The sequence below is a fragment of the Diabrotica undecimpunctata genome, chromosome 1 (assembly GCF_040954645.1).
Source record: "Diabrotica undecimpunctata isolate CICGRU chromosome 1, icDiaUnde3, whole genome shotgun sequence".
NCBI lineage: Eukaryota > Metazoa > Arthropoda > Insecta > Coleoptera > Chrysomelidae > Diabrotica > Diabrotica undecimpunctata.
In genome coordinates this window covers 19,339,923-19,353,937 of record NC_092803.1, presented here as the reverse complement: position 1 = coordinate 19,353,937, position 14,015 = coordinate 19,339,923, and the positions used below count along the sequence as shown (strand labels likewise).

The window sequence follows — 14,015 nt, the reverse complement described above, 5'->3', positions numbered from 1 at the left end:
AAGTGATCGGTGGTTTGTCTCCCACCCATAGTATTTATAACTGTTTATTATATTGCATGATGCTCTATTTAGTAGTTGTTTAGACCTATTCGAAAACTGTTTAGCTGACGCCGTGCGTATTACAATGTCGTGTAGTGACAATAGTGCAGTACCTATTCTACCAATTATGGTGCAGCCTCCCTTACATAGTCGTTGTTCATTTCTACCCCCTATTCGGTTTCCTGTGCCTTGTTTCCTTATGTCATAGTCCAATCTTAAATTTGGATGTCTTCTTGGTCTCTTGAATAGAACAGTGTAATTATAGTAGACCATCTATTGTCAGTTCTTCTCGCCGTGCGTATTACAATGTCGTGTAGTGACAATAGTGCAGTACCTATTCTACCAATTGTCGTAGTCGTACATAGTCGTTGTTCATTTCTACCCCCTATTCGGTTTCCTGTGCCTTGTTTCCTTATGTCATAGTCCAATCTTAAATTTGGATGTCTTCTTGGTCTCTTGAATAGAACAGTGTAATTATAGTAGACCATCTATTGTCAGTTCTTCTCGCTAAATGTCCTGCCCTCGAACATTTTAAAGATTTAATTCTGTGGATTACATCAGAGACCTTGGTTTTCTATCTGATCCATTCTATTCTTTTTCGATATCTCATTGTTATACCTAGCATGCATCGCTCCATCGACCTTTGAGTTTCGCTATTATTTCTTTCTGTGGTGCAATGATTGATAGTATTCACTGATCGAATGCTTTTTCTTCCGGTGGAGTGGTATCCTTGATTTGAATATAAATAACTGCATTTTTACCAAAAGATGCCCGAGCCAGTTTCTTTATTCTGTTGATTTCTGGGAGTAAGGAGGCCGATTTATGTATTCATCGTCTCAGGTATACATACTCGTCTACTGTCTCAAGTGTAGTGGTGTTTATTATTATTAAAAAGCGGAAAACACACCTAAGCTATCATGACGCGATGGCGCCCGCGATTCGACTCGTCCGAAACAAACAAGTGTATCAGCACATACTTGTGGCGACCTGCTGGCGATCAAAGGAATTTATGCAGCGTTCCAAAAACAATCGCGGCGATATAATTAGCGTTCACAACGCAGCAGTTTACGTGTATCGCTTGGCGCGTCGATGCAAATAAAAGTGGATATCGAAAACTTATTGAAATTGTAAAAAATATGGTATATTGTTCGACCTACTCCACCCAGATTATAAGAATGTACGTATTAAAAATAAAATCGTTCTGTAGAATCAACTGGTTCCCTAAATTTTGTTTGATGTTTGGTGATTAAGGAACAATATTTATACTAGTTAAGGTGTTTAAAGAATAAAACATTGTTTAACTTTTAATATTTATAAACTTTTTGACAAAATTACCGCACCAAAACGCTACTACTTTTAACTAAATATATTATTGACCAACAATAAAAAAAAATACATTTTATTCACCAGATTAACATAATAAGTACCTACTTTGTTCCGGAATAAAAAATTAAAATAATATAGATTATTACTAGTTTTAGCTACAATCACAGTTGAAGCCTTCGATGCATTACTAAATTGTGGAAATTTGTCGTGGTATATTTTCCTACTTATCACAAACATCTACAATTTAGCTAAAATTCGGGAAGAGAACTTCTACGCCAGATATACCTTTTTAACATATCCCAGACGTGTTTTGAGATTGGATTTATGTCGAGGCTGCGTCTATAATTCACACATGGTAATGAACAATATCCAATATTCTTAACAATTTCAACAGTTGTAATTCATTTGGATTTTTTATTTAACGTTTCATTAGATATAAACCAATTACACTAAAACTTTTTACTTCATTGTAAAATTTATACAGTAGACTCCCTCTATAACGAGAACTGAAATGGCAGACTAATTACCCCGTTATACGCGGATCTCGTTAGATCCAACAACAATAATACTGTGCATACATATGAATATGTAGTTTTCTAAAACATTAACTTCCTATAGCGAAGCCATTCGGAGCAATATAAGATGCTAATAAATATTGTTTGAATGGCATGTTTGAAAGAAAGTTGTTTACTTTTATTGCCAATAGCCATTAAAACAAAAAAGTGTTATTTACTTTTATTGTCAATGATATACGTTAAAACAAAAAATCTGTATTCTGTATAAAGCGTATTTTCAAGAATAACATAAACTACTGCATCTGGAATTGGAAGAAGTCTGTCATTTTTGACTACTTTTTCTACTATTTTCTAAAGATATGAAACAGTTTTATGCTTCTTCATTTGCGTTTTTTCTTTGGATAAAGTTTTTAAAGTTAGTTTATTTGAATGCCACTCATTTTAACCGTGGCGTAAACATACTCTCTTAAAACAAATTTCACAGTTATAAGATATACTTTCACATAATTTTTCTCATCATAAATTTCTCCAGTATGTGATGTCAAATGTGTTTTTAAACTACTTGCTTCACTAAACTATTTAAAACTGATTTCACACTTTAAGGTTTTACTGTATTATGTGCATTCAAATGTGTTTTTAAAGTAAATTTTCTAGTAAACTGCTTGAAACAAATTTCACACTTGTAAGGTTTTTCTCCAGTGTGTACTCTCAAATGTGTTTTTAATCTACTTGCTACACTAAACTGATTAAAACAAATTTCACACTTGTATGGTTTTTCTCCAGTATGTGTATTCAAATGTATGTTCAAATCACCTTTCCGTGTAAACTGTTTGAAACAAATTTCACACTTGTAAGGTTTTTCTCCAGTGTGAATTTTCATATGTTCACACAAAGAACCTTTTTTAGTGAACTGATTGAAACAAATTTCACACTTGTAAGGTTTTTCCCCAGTGTGAGATTTCATATGTTGGCACAAAGAACCTTTTTGAGTAAACTGCTTAAAACAAAGCTCACACTTGTAAGGTTTTTCTCCTGTATGAACTCTTAAATGTGTTTTTAAATTAATTAATCCACTAAACTGTTTAAAACAAATTTCACACTTGTGAAGGTTTTCTCCAGTGTGTGTTCTCAAATGTCTTTTCAAATAACTTTTACTAGTAAAGTGCTTTAAACAAATTTTGCATTTGTAAAATTTTTCTCCAGTGTGAACTTTCATATGTGCATGCAAAGAACCTTTATGAGTGAACTGCCTAAGACAAATTTGACACTTGTAAGGATTTTCTCCAGTGTGAACTTTCATGTGGTCAGTTAAAATATAATTTCGAGAAAATTGCTTAAAACAAATTTCACACTGGTAAGGTTTTTCTCCAGCTTGTGTTCTCAAATGTTTTTTCAAACTATCTGTTCTGGAAAACTGCTTAAAACAACATTCACATTTGTATGATTTTTGTCCAGCACCAACATTCATATTTTTATTTAATATTTTTCTTTTAGCCTGTTGACATTTATATTTTCCTTTATGAGATGAAAGTAACCCATAACCCATATTTTTCATTCTATTCTCTTCATGAACACAACCTAAAATAAAATCAACTGTTTAATGAAAAAATTATAGCAGAAATAAAGGAATATAATAAATAAAGTTATATCTCAAACTGATCAGTCACTTTGGCCCATGTTAAAAGTCTTAATTTTTTAAATTGTCTGACGTATTCTGTGCAAGTTTAAAATGTTAACAAGTTCCGAAGATTCTCGTCGCTAAAAACTAGTCTAGTAGAATATTGGTAGCTTCCTCAGCCCCTTGATTAGTTACTCTTTTGATTGATACTATGCTATCATTTTCTTTGTCTTAACACTCATTTTCGAATAAAAAATTTGGTCTGAGAAAAGAATGAAAATCCTCAATGTTGTAATTAATTTTTTATCATGTGATTGTAATAATTTATATTATTTACTTACTTGCTTCATTTGTGGTTTGCTTTTCTTTAAATAGCGTAAATTTATATTCATCTTGCTCTAATTCAGTATTTAAGAGTACATTCGAGTCTAAATAAACAAAAGTATCGTATGTATGGTATGTAGTTTCTCTCTTGGGTTCTTCCTTAATTTCAATTTTGAAGGCATTTAAGTCATTATAGGATGTATGATGACCATCATTATCTGTTTCTATTTTACAAGTTTTCTCACTAGCTTCTTTTTTTATTTCCATATTATTAAATTTGATTAAATTTACCAACTTTAGTTTTATCAAAAAATATACGCATATGCGTCAATATTCTTTGCTTTTATCAACTTTTATGTTTACACAAAAAATCACTTTACTATAAATAAGGCAAAAGCAGAGAACAACCCAACACAAAGGGTTGTCTCTGTTATTCTAGGTCTAGGGCAAAAGCATAGAGAAAGTGCCGGTGAAGTTAGCTACAAATAAACCGTCAAATTTGCGTTTGCGGTATTGCCATGTCCTTATTATGTATATGTTTTATGTCTCGAATATGCTTTGAAACTACATTTTTATTATATTATTTTATGGAATCGGGTATTTTTTAAATTTATATAAAACACGAAAGAATGAATATTTGTTTCTTTTGATATTAGTTGCAGTTAGTTATTAGAAAAAAAGGTCGAGTTTACCGAAAGTACAAGCTGAATATAGCCGCAAATGTCAAAAAGATTTCGGTTTGGAAGTGTTGACATGTTTTTATAATGCATATTATGTGGTATGTTTCAAATATACAGAGATAAAGCTTTTAAAAGGTACATTTTGATTATACTATTTTTATGAATTCTGCAATTTTTAATTTATATGAAGCAATAACGAGTAGATATTTGTCTCTTTCGAGATTAATTGCAAACGTTTGTTGCAATCTGGCAACTGCTGATTTGACGATTGCCAAATCTATCCCCTAATCTATCAAAGGGTAATAGCTAAAAAAATGTCTAATAATTAACTGCAATTAATCTCTAAAGAAAAAAATAGTTACTCATTGTTGTTTTATATAAATCAAAAATTGCAGAATTCGTAACATAATATAAACAAAATGTACTTTTCTAAAGCTTTATCTTTTTATATTTGAAGCATACAGCGTCTACATTATAAAAACATGCCAACACTGCTATAGCGAAATTTTGTGTTCCATGTTTGACATTTGCGGATATATTCAGCTTGTACTTTCGGTAAACTCAACCGAAAAAAAATTTATAATTGCTCTTTGGTAGAATAGCAAATAAACTTGGCAATACTGTCAAAACTTTCGAAACATTAGTTGCCAGATTGCAACAGATGTTCAGCAGATTTCAATTTTATGATTATTTTCTTTTACCAATTTTAGAATGAAATGGTACCTGAATACCTTAAAAACTTAGGAATTTAAAAGCTTAAAAAATTAAAGTTAATTTAAATTAACTAAAACTGAAGATAAGAAATCTTCTTCTTCTTAGTCGTTAACCTGATGCAGGTATCGTGATATCATGAAGCTATTAGCTAAATTTCCCAATGTTCCTCCACGTTTTTCTATCTTCTGCCATTCTAGCACATTCTGACAATGGAGCGCCAATGGTAGCAACAATATGGTCCGTGTATCGTGTGGGAGATCTACCTCTATTTCTTTTGCCTTCTACTTTTCCCTGGATGGTAAGTTTTTCAAGACCATTTCTTCGAAGGACATGTCCAAAATAGCTTATTATTTGTTCTGATATTTGTGTTCTTAGTCTTTTCTTTATGTTTAGCTGGTCCAGTATGGATTCATTTGTTCTTCGGGCCACCCATGGTATTCTCAGCATTCGTCTCCAGCAGTACATCTCAAATACATCTATGTTCTTTTTGTCTTTCTCAGTAAGGGTCCAGCATTCCGATGCATAAGTAAAAACTGGAAAAACTAGACTTCTTACTAGTCTCATTTTTGTATCGGTAGTTATTTCATGGCTTTTCCAAATTTTTGTTAATTTTGCCATAGCGCTTTTTGCGCCCAGGTACACAAATTTATCTACAACAGCGATATTGTTTATCATGACCAGATGATTTTGATTGTTGTTAGCTCTGTCAATTATCATGATTCTCGTTTTATCTCTGTTTATTTTATCTGTCTTCCATGATACTACGACAAAGAGTAGTAGACTCTTGTCGTAGTATCATGCTGTCTTCTATCCGTTGTAGCAGGTGAATCAATTCAGCTTCAGAACTAGCGAGGATAGTAGTATCATCTGCATATCTCAAGTTGCAAATCTTCTTCCCGCCAATGGTGATGCCACCGTTCCAGTCCTCAGTAGCTTTCCGCATTATCCATTCACCATAGATGTTAAATAGAATTGGGCTTAGTATGCAGCCTTGTCTCACGCCCTTTGTGACCCTGAAACTATCGGTTAGTTCCCCATTTATTCTAACTCTGGCATAATTGTTATTGTACAGGCTTTTAATTAGCAGTATCAGATGATTGAAGAATCATCTGATACTGCTACCTAGCATAAGATAAGAAATACCTAATGCAAAATAAAAATGTGCTGATTTCGTGCGAAAAGTCATGTCGTACATTGAATGAGCAATAATGTGTGGGCGGTAATTTTATCTCATCGATAATCGAATGATTCTCTGACACTCAAATGACGAATTGACAAAATTTGAAAATCGCGTAGGTAACTCTGTATTCGCGGAAGTCGGGGTAACGTTAGTTGAGGTATTACTGTATTCAGAATTGTTGATTTTTTTAAAGAGCAATGTAAAAAGGCTTCCGCATAATTCTACACTTATCAGCCCTAGAAAAAATTTTAGGCGTAGTGAAGTCTTGCGAGCATTTCCATAAATACTTGTATGGCAGAAAGTTCCTTCTTCGTACGAAGCACGCCACTTTAAAATGAGGGCAAGATGGTTACAATGATTACAAGATCGAACACAGGGCTGGAAGAGTTCACTTAAATGCTGATGCTTCGAGACGACCGTGCACATTGTAATTACTGTCTTAAATTAGAGGAAAGATTTTGCCCCTGGAAGGGCAAAGAGTTTGGAAAATGCCCAAGCAGATGATTCATGTAAAAAGAGTATTATATTGGATGCATCGAAGTGAGACCCACTTGGCAAGACATTAGTGCATGTAGTCCAGAAGTCAAGTGTTACTGAAGCCAATTGAATTGCCTAGTGCTAAAAGATAATCTTCTGTATAGAACATTCTCGTACAGATTCTAAGCTTTAGTTGATTGTACCTAAAAGTAGTTTCAGTTGCATGACGGTACACACTTTGATATTACGAAGACTCTGCAAAAGATTCTATTTGGTGAACTGTAAAGATGAAGTAAGATGCTAATTTCTGACTGCTGTTACATTATGCCGACATGTTTCATTATTTTTTGGGACCACTGAACCTGTTTCTCTGTTAATCGTTGATGAAGAGCTGTAAATGTTGAGAGTGATATGCTCACAATTGTGAAATTTTTTAAGCATATCTACGTTGTGTTGCTCGAGCGTTAGACCTAATTTCGCCATAAACTAAATGCATATAAGCTTATTCCTCATTAGTAAAAACCATTTTTGTTACATTGAAATTGTTGTGTTTGAATGCCACAAAGTAAAAAACTAAATAATTAATTTCGCGAACTGACAAAAATTTGTGAATGAAAACATAAATTATACTTCTGTTGGCAATTCAAAGCCAACTAATGCAAAAAATATTAATTTAACTTTCATGGGGAAAAAATTTTGAACTCGATGTTTCTAGAAAACGGTGTATCTCATTGACTAAAAGTAGGGATACCTTTTAGACTAGAATACCTGAAAAATTAAGAATCTAGTATCACGAATGCTTAAAAGTTAAATATAAACAAGTTATGCGTTAAAATAACCGTTAACCTACCCAAAACGAACGCCTATAACCAGTACTAGAAATTTACAATTAATGGAATCGGTTCAACTCTGAAGGATAAATAATCGTACCAGTTTTAGCTTTTTCAAAATAGAAGCGTTCTGGAGTTATTTAAAAAAGTATTCTAGCTCCCTTAGGAAGTATTTTCGGACTAGGTGAATTGGGTTAAATTGTCTTAAAGTTATTTGAGAAATCGGTGGTCTTCGTTTGTCAGGAGGGTTTTTGGATTTTATAACTAAAATTCGAAAACCTATTATTTATTTTCCACTAAATCAATTTACAATAGTTTATACATATATCTATCATTATTTGACATTATATAATATTACATAGATATTACAACATAGCTTTTGGGCTATTGCCTACTTGATACCACTTCTAAGATTGAAAGTTCTAAACTCCATCTCTCACAAACACTCAGAAAGTAAATTTTGATTTATATAATACTACACCAACCTCCAAATGTCTTCTTTAGCTACCGTTTCAAATGTAAGTTGGCGATGACTTAATTAGATCAAATTTCGGGTGATGAAAAACTGTCTCATTTTTAGAAATGGGTTTCTGATCAGTTTTATTCTACATTTGACTTTTTGTTCTGAACCTAGTTTCATTTACTAATATGTTTCTGTTTAGAGTACCTACTCCCTTTCCGTCTCAAAAAAAATTTTTGTCAAAATGAAATAAGTATGAAGTAACAATATTGAAATACATAAATTCAATTAACTTGATTTTTTTCAGTGGTGTCACGGTGTAGAATATTGGTAATAGCCGAATATGCAAAAAGTATCAATGAAGTAAATTGGGAACTGCAAGAATGAAGAAATTATCAAAACGAATTTAAGGTTTGAGTCCTTGTATGTTGTTTCAAATCATAGACTGAGTCAAATTATTTAAAAGAAATTTCTTCAGTGAGCAATTTCATTTAAAGTTTCATATTATCTACTTAGAAAGAAAACTGCTTAAAACAAATGTCACATTTGTTTTTCTTAACTGTGCACTTTCAAATGTTTTTTCAAATGATCTAGCCGCCTAAATTGCTTAAAACAAATTTCACACTTGCAAAGTTGTTCTCTAGTGTGCACTCTCAAATGTGTTTTCAAATTACATGCTGTAGTAAACGGCTTAAAACAAATTTCACACTTGTAAGATTCTTGTCCACTGTGCACTCTCAAATGTGTTTTCAAAATATCTGCTCGACTAAATGGATTAAAACAAATCTTACACTTGTAAGATTTTTCTGCAGTGTGCACTCTCAAATGTATTTTCAAATGACCTGCTTGACTAAATTGCTTAAAACAAATTTCACACTTGTACGATTTTTCTCCAGTGTGCACTCTCAAATGTGTTTTCAAATGACCTGCTTGACTAAATTGCTTAAAACAAATTTCACACTCGTAAGATTTTTCTCCAGTGTGCACTCTCAAATGTGTTTTCAAATTACATGCTGTAGTAAACGGCTTAAAACAAATTTCACACTTGTAAGATTCTTGTCCACTGTGCACTCTCAAATGTGTTTTCAAACTATCTGCTCGACTAAATGCCTTAAAACAAATCTCACACTTGTGAGATTTTTCTCCAGTGTGCACTCTCAAATGTTTTTTCAAATTACCTGTTGTAGTAAACTGCTTAAAACAAATTTTACACTTGTAAGATTTTTCTCCAGTGTGCACTCTCAAATGTATTTTCAAATGACCTGCTTGACTAAATTGCTTAAAACAAATTTCACACTTGTAAGATTTTTCTCCAGTGTGCACTCTCAAATGTGTTTTCAAATGACCTGCTTGACTAAATTGCTTAAAACAAATTTCACACTCGTAAGATTTTTCTCCAGTGTGCACTCTCAAATGTTTAATCAAGTTACTTTTCTGAGAAAACTGCTTAAAACAAATTTCACACTTGTAAGATTTTTCTCCAGTGTGCACTGTCAAATGTGTTTTCAAATGACCTGCTTGACTAAATTGCTTAAAACAAATTTCACACTCGTAAGATTTTTCTCCAGTGTGCACTCTCAAATGTGTTTTCAAACTATCTGCTCGACTTAATTGCTTAAAACAAATTTCACACTCATAAGGTTTTTCGTCAGTTGCAACTTTCATATTTTTATTTAATGTTTTTCTTTTGGAATGTTGACTTGTATAATTTCTTTCTTTAGATGAATCTTCAATTAGTGTCTCCAAAATTTCTATTTTGTGTTCATCTTGAAGATAACCTAAAAACAAACCAACTATAATATGCATACCTATTTGATTATAAGTGAAAATGAATGCAATAATCAAGTTAGGGCATAATACAATTTAAGACAGCAGAAGTAGTGAATTTATATAAATATGTTTTAGAAACCAGTACAGATTCTTGGTAAATCGATTTTTTCATGTTTTTACCCCCTATGAGGCGGGTTTTAAGGGGAATCTTTTTTGGGGTTCCAAAATTAATATTATCTGCAAAATCTTGTTCGTAAGATTTTTAGGAGTCAACTCTCTGACGACTGCACTATTATTGGTTAGGGTTATTCATTACAATGTGTAAATTTACTATTTAAAATTAGGTGTTGCCACTACTTTTTGATTACAAAAACTTTACTTTTACCAGTTATTGCCAGTGGTGGCAATCACTGGTTCTCAAGTGGCAATCAGAGGTTACATTAATATTTGGTATTACAAGTATTTTGCTCGTTCCAAAAATGGCACCTAAAAGGAATTATTCGAAAGAGCAATTGGCGAAAGATCTAGAGTATGTGAAAAAGGGAATCTCAGCAGCTACTGCAGCAAAAAATCATGGAGTTCTTCGTAGTACTTTGAGACATAAGAGGGATGGAAAATCACCATTAGTTTGTTCTATGCATCCTTCTTAAATTTTAACCAAAGAAGAACAATCAGTCTTGGTAAAATGCATTTTACATATATCAGAAAGATATTTTTCCGTTTCAAAAGTTTCTATATTTCCAACTCACTGCACACCGGTAAAAAATTTCCAATCAAACATTTCTGGTACTCATGGCTCAGATATATTGTCTTGTACTGAGAAGAGATTTATTAATACTCTTGAAACAAGTACATGACATGTACACTTGGAGAGTCCATGCAAAGTTCCTACTCTATTTAAGAAAGCACTGTTTGGGCCAGACCCAAAACCTCAGACAAAGGCATTGAAAAGTATTTCTAGTGGCAAATTTGAAAGGATAGAAAAAGAAAAAACCTGTAATTGAAAATTTATCGGCCCGTGGTTGAAAGTAAGATATTTGCATTTGATGACATCAAATTTTAGATCTCTTTAGTTACAAATTTCCCATAATTGTTTTTATTTGATTGATATTTACATTTGATATATTTTATTGACAATTTATTACATTTGGATGAGAAAAGTTTCGTCTTTGCAACATACTAGTCGAATTTCATATTTGGCGGCAATAAAGTCTAAAAATATGTCGATCACAAGAAGCAGAAGCAAAGAAAACAAAAAACAAGAAGAACAAGAAGACGTTGTAGAAGCAACAATCATGGAAACAGAAAAACAGGAAGAATCAGGAATAGAGAAATTATTACAACTGTTGCAAATACAATCACAAAAAATGGATAAAATGGATATAAATCAACAGGAAACAAAACAAACAATGAATGAAACATCAAAGAAAATGGATAAAATGGATAGAAATCAACAGAAAACAAAACAAATAATGAAAGAAAACCAAAAAGAGACAAACAAGCCTTAGAAGAAAACAACAGAAATATAGAGAATATTAAGAAGGAAATGGTACAGAAAATCGAGGAGATTGTAGAAAAAAGCGAGAAACAAGAGATAGAGATTAAATAAATCAAAATCCAAATCAAGAAATTAGAAAGTAAATTAGAAACAAAATTTGAAAACGCGTTACAAGAAGATATGCGAGAAATAGAAAGAAAAATGGAGGAAATCAAGAATCAACAAAATTCCGGGGATAGAAGGGAAACGATTATCCGTAGTACAGAGGAAGTGAAAATACGGTTTGACGGGGATGTAAGAGAATTGCACCCAGTGCCCTTCATAAATAATTTAAAAAAGAAAGTACAATACATCGGACATTTTGAAGCAGCAAAAGAAACGATCAGAAACCATCTCAAAGATGAGGCAAGTCTATGGTTTGACAGCAAAGAGGAAGAGTTTGATAGTTGGCACAAATTTGAACGCAAATTTTTGAGTTATTTCTGGGGAAAAATCCAACAATTACAAGTAAACAGGGAATTGCAAAATGGGAAGTACAATGAGATGATGGGTATCTCAGAAAAAATGTACGCACTACAAGTCTACAACAACGCGAAACATCTGCAATACAATTATTCATCCGAACAATTAGTATAGCTGATTGCAAGACACTTTCAAGAAACACTTGAAGATCACATCAATCTACAAAACTACAAAGACATCGATAGCTTATGCCAATTTCTACAAATAAGAGAATCACGTATGCATGAAGGGCAAGAAGATCGCAAGAAAACTACAGACACCGAGAAACTCAAGAATACAGAGATACATGACAAAAATTTAGGAGGGATTATCAAAACGAGAATTTTTGCCAAGGAGGGAAGACGAAAGGAGACAAAACGGAAGAGAAAACTATGGCCTCAGAACTAGGCAATGGAACGAGGACAGGTATCGAGAAAATCAGAACAGAAACAACAACCGCACATATCAAGAAAGCAGATATAATAATCGACGAAATGAACAGGAACCTCGCGGAAACCGATACGGGGCTGATAGGCCAAAAGAAAACAGAAGAGAAATAAATAATACTCAAATAGAGGAATATGAAGATGAGAGACAAAGAGACGGGCGAAAAAGCACAGAAGAACAACAGGCGTGTTTTCACGAAGGCGCTCACTAAAAACAAAAAACCAATCAGGAATCTTTTGTCACCCCAAGGAGTTTATTAAATTGTCAGGAAACAATGAAAAGAGAAATGGAGTTAATTTAAAATTTATGGATGGTTTTATCAACGGGAAACCAATTAAAATTGTGATAGACACTGGCTCGGAAATAACACTGGTCAACAGAAAATTAATAGAAGTTAATTTAACACATTTAATTTACAAAATAGCGAGGGTGAATTTAGTGGGCGCAAATAAACGAACATTGGCAACGATAAATGAAGGCATACGAGTAATGGTACGATTGGGCAAGAGTTTATATGCACTACAATGTGTAATAATGCCTAACATGTCACATGACATGATTGGAGGAGTTGACGAATTGGTAGAAAAACATGTACCTAGTGATAGATTTCAAAAACAATACGATGAAACTAACAGAAGAAAAAGAAGAAGAACAGAACAAGGAACATGAGAAACAAAATACGGACGAATCAAATAGAGAACAAACAGTGGAAATTAATTTGGCAACGAAGCAAGGACAAAGAATAAAAAGGAGAAAAAGTCAGAAAAAGATAGAAATTAAAACCAGGGATTCCTTAAAAGAAGAGATGAGCTCAGGGGAAGAAGAATAAAGAATAATAACAACAAAAGAAAATGAAATTTGGGATTCCTCAACAGAAGAGATGAGTCCAAAAGAGGAAGAAGAAATAAAGTTAACAAATGAAAACGAAAAGAACATAATTGAAACAGTGGTATTTGAATAGGAGGTATATGAAAACGAGGATGCAGAATGCACGGTAAACATGTGTGAAGAATCTGAGGAAAAAGACAGAACATTGATATGTGGAGAAGGAAAAGAAAATGAATTGCGTTTGATGTTAAGAGACTATGAAACTTTAATAAATGAGGAAAACAGAGTGGCTAAAAAAGTACGAACATTCATTTGAGGTTAAAACCTTGGGAAATTTTCGATCGAAGACGTACCCGATTCCATATAAGTATCGACAAGAGGCGAAAGAAGAAATTAATAAAATGTTTGAAGATCAAATCATCGAAAGATGTGACTCACCGTATGTTAACCCAATTGTGGTAGTAAAGAAAAGCAATGGAGAATTGAGATTATGTTTAGATGCCAGGAATATTAACCAGCACACTGTATCACAATATGAATAACCTCTAAACATCGAGGCCATTTTTGGAAGAATTACGGGGTCACACATATTTTCTAAAATTTATTTAAAGCACAGTTTTTGGTTGATATCTTTAGCTGAAAAGTATAGAAGCTATACCGCTTTCTCAATTGATGGTATTGTCTACCGGTTTAAGGTAGTGCCATTTGGATTGCAGAGCGCTTGTGCAGCTCTCGTACGAGCTCTACATACCATTTTAAATCGCCATGAAGATGTCATAGTTCATTACATTGATGATTTATTAATTTT

General features: G+C 32.9%; 2 protein-coding genes across 2 annotated transcripts in view; both read right to left on the bottom strand.

Moving 5' to 3' along the window:
- Nucleotides 1-2,088: 2,088 nt before the first annotated feature.
- On the bottom strand, nucleotides 2,089-4,286 carry LOC140445835 (uncharacterized). Its single transcript, XM_072538214.1, has 2 exons — nucleotides 3,840-4,286; nucleotides 2,089-3,458 (listed from the first exon to the last, which is right to left on the bottom strand). Exons 1-2 carry the CDS (start codon nucleotides 4,087-4,089, stop codon nucleotides 2,479-2,481), a joined length of 1,230 nt encoding a protein of 409 aa, XP_072394315.1. The 5' UTR covers nucleotides 4,090-4,286; the 3' UTR covers nucleotides 2,089-2,478.
- Nucleotides 4,287-7,973: 3,687 nt separating this feature from the next.
- Nucleotides 7,974-14,015, bottom strand: part of LOC140445809 (uncharacterized) — a 29,041-nt gene continuing 22,999 nt past the window's right edge. The window contains exon 2 of the mRNA XM_072538178.1: nucleotides 7,974-9,941. Within this exon, the coding sequence (XP_072394279.1) occupies nucleotides 8,719-9,941 (1,223 nt within the window). The 3' untranslated portion in view covers nucleotides 7,974-8,718. The remainder of the gene's footprint in view (nucleotides 9,942-14,015) is intronic.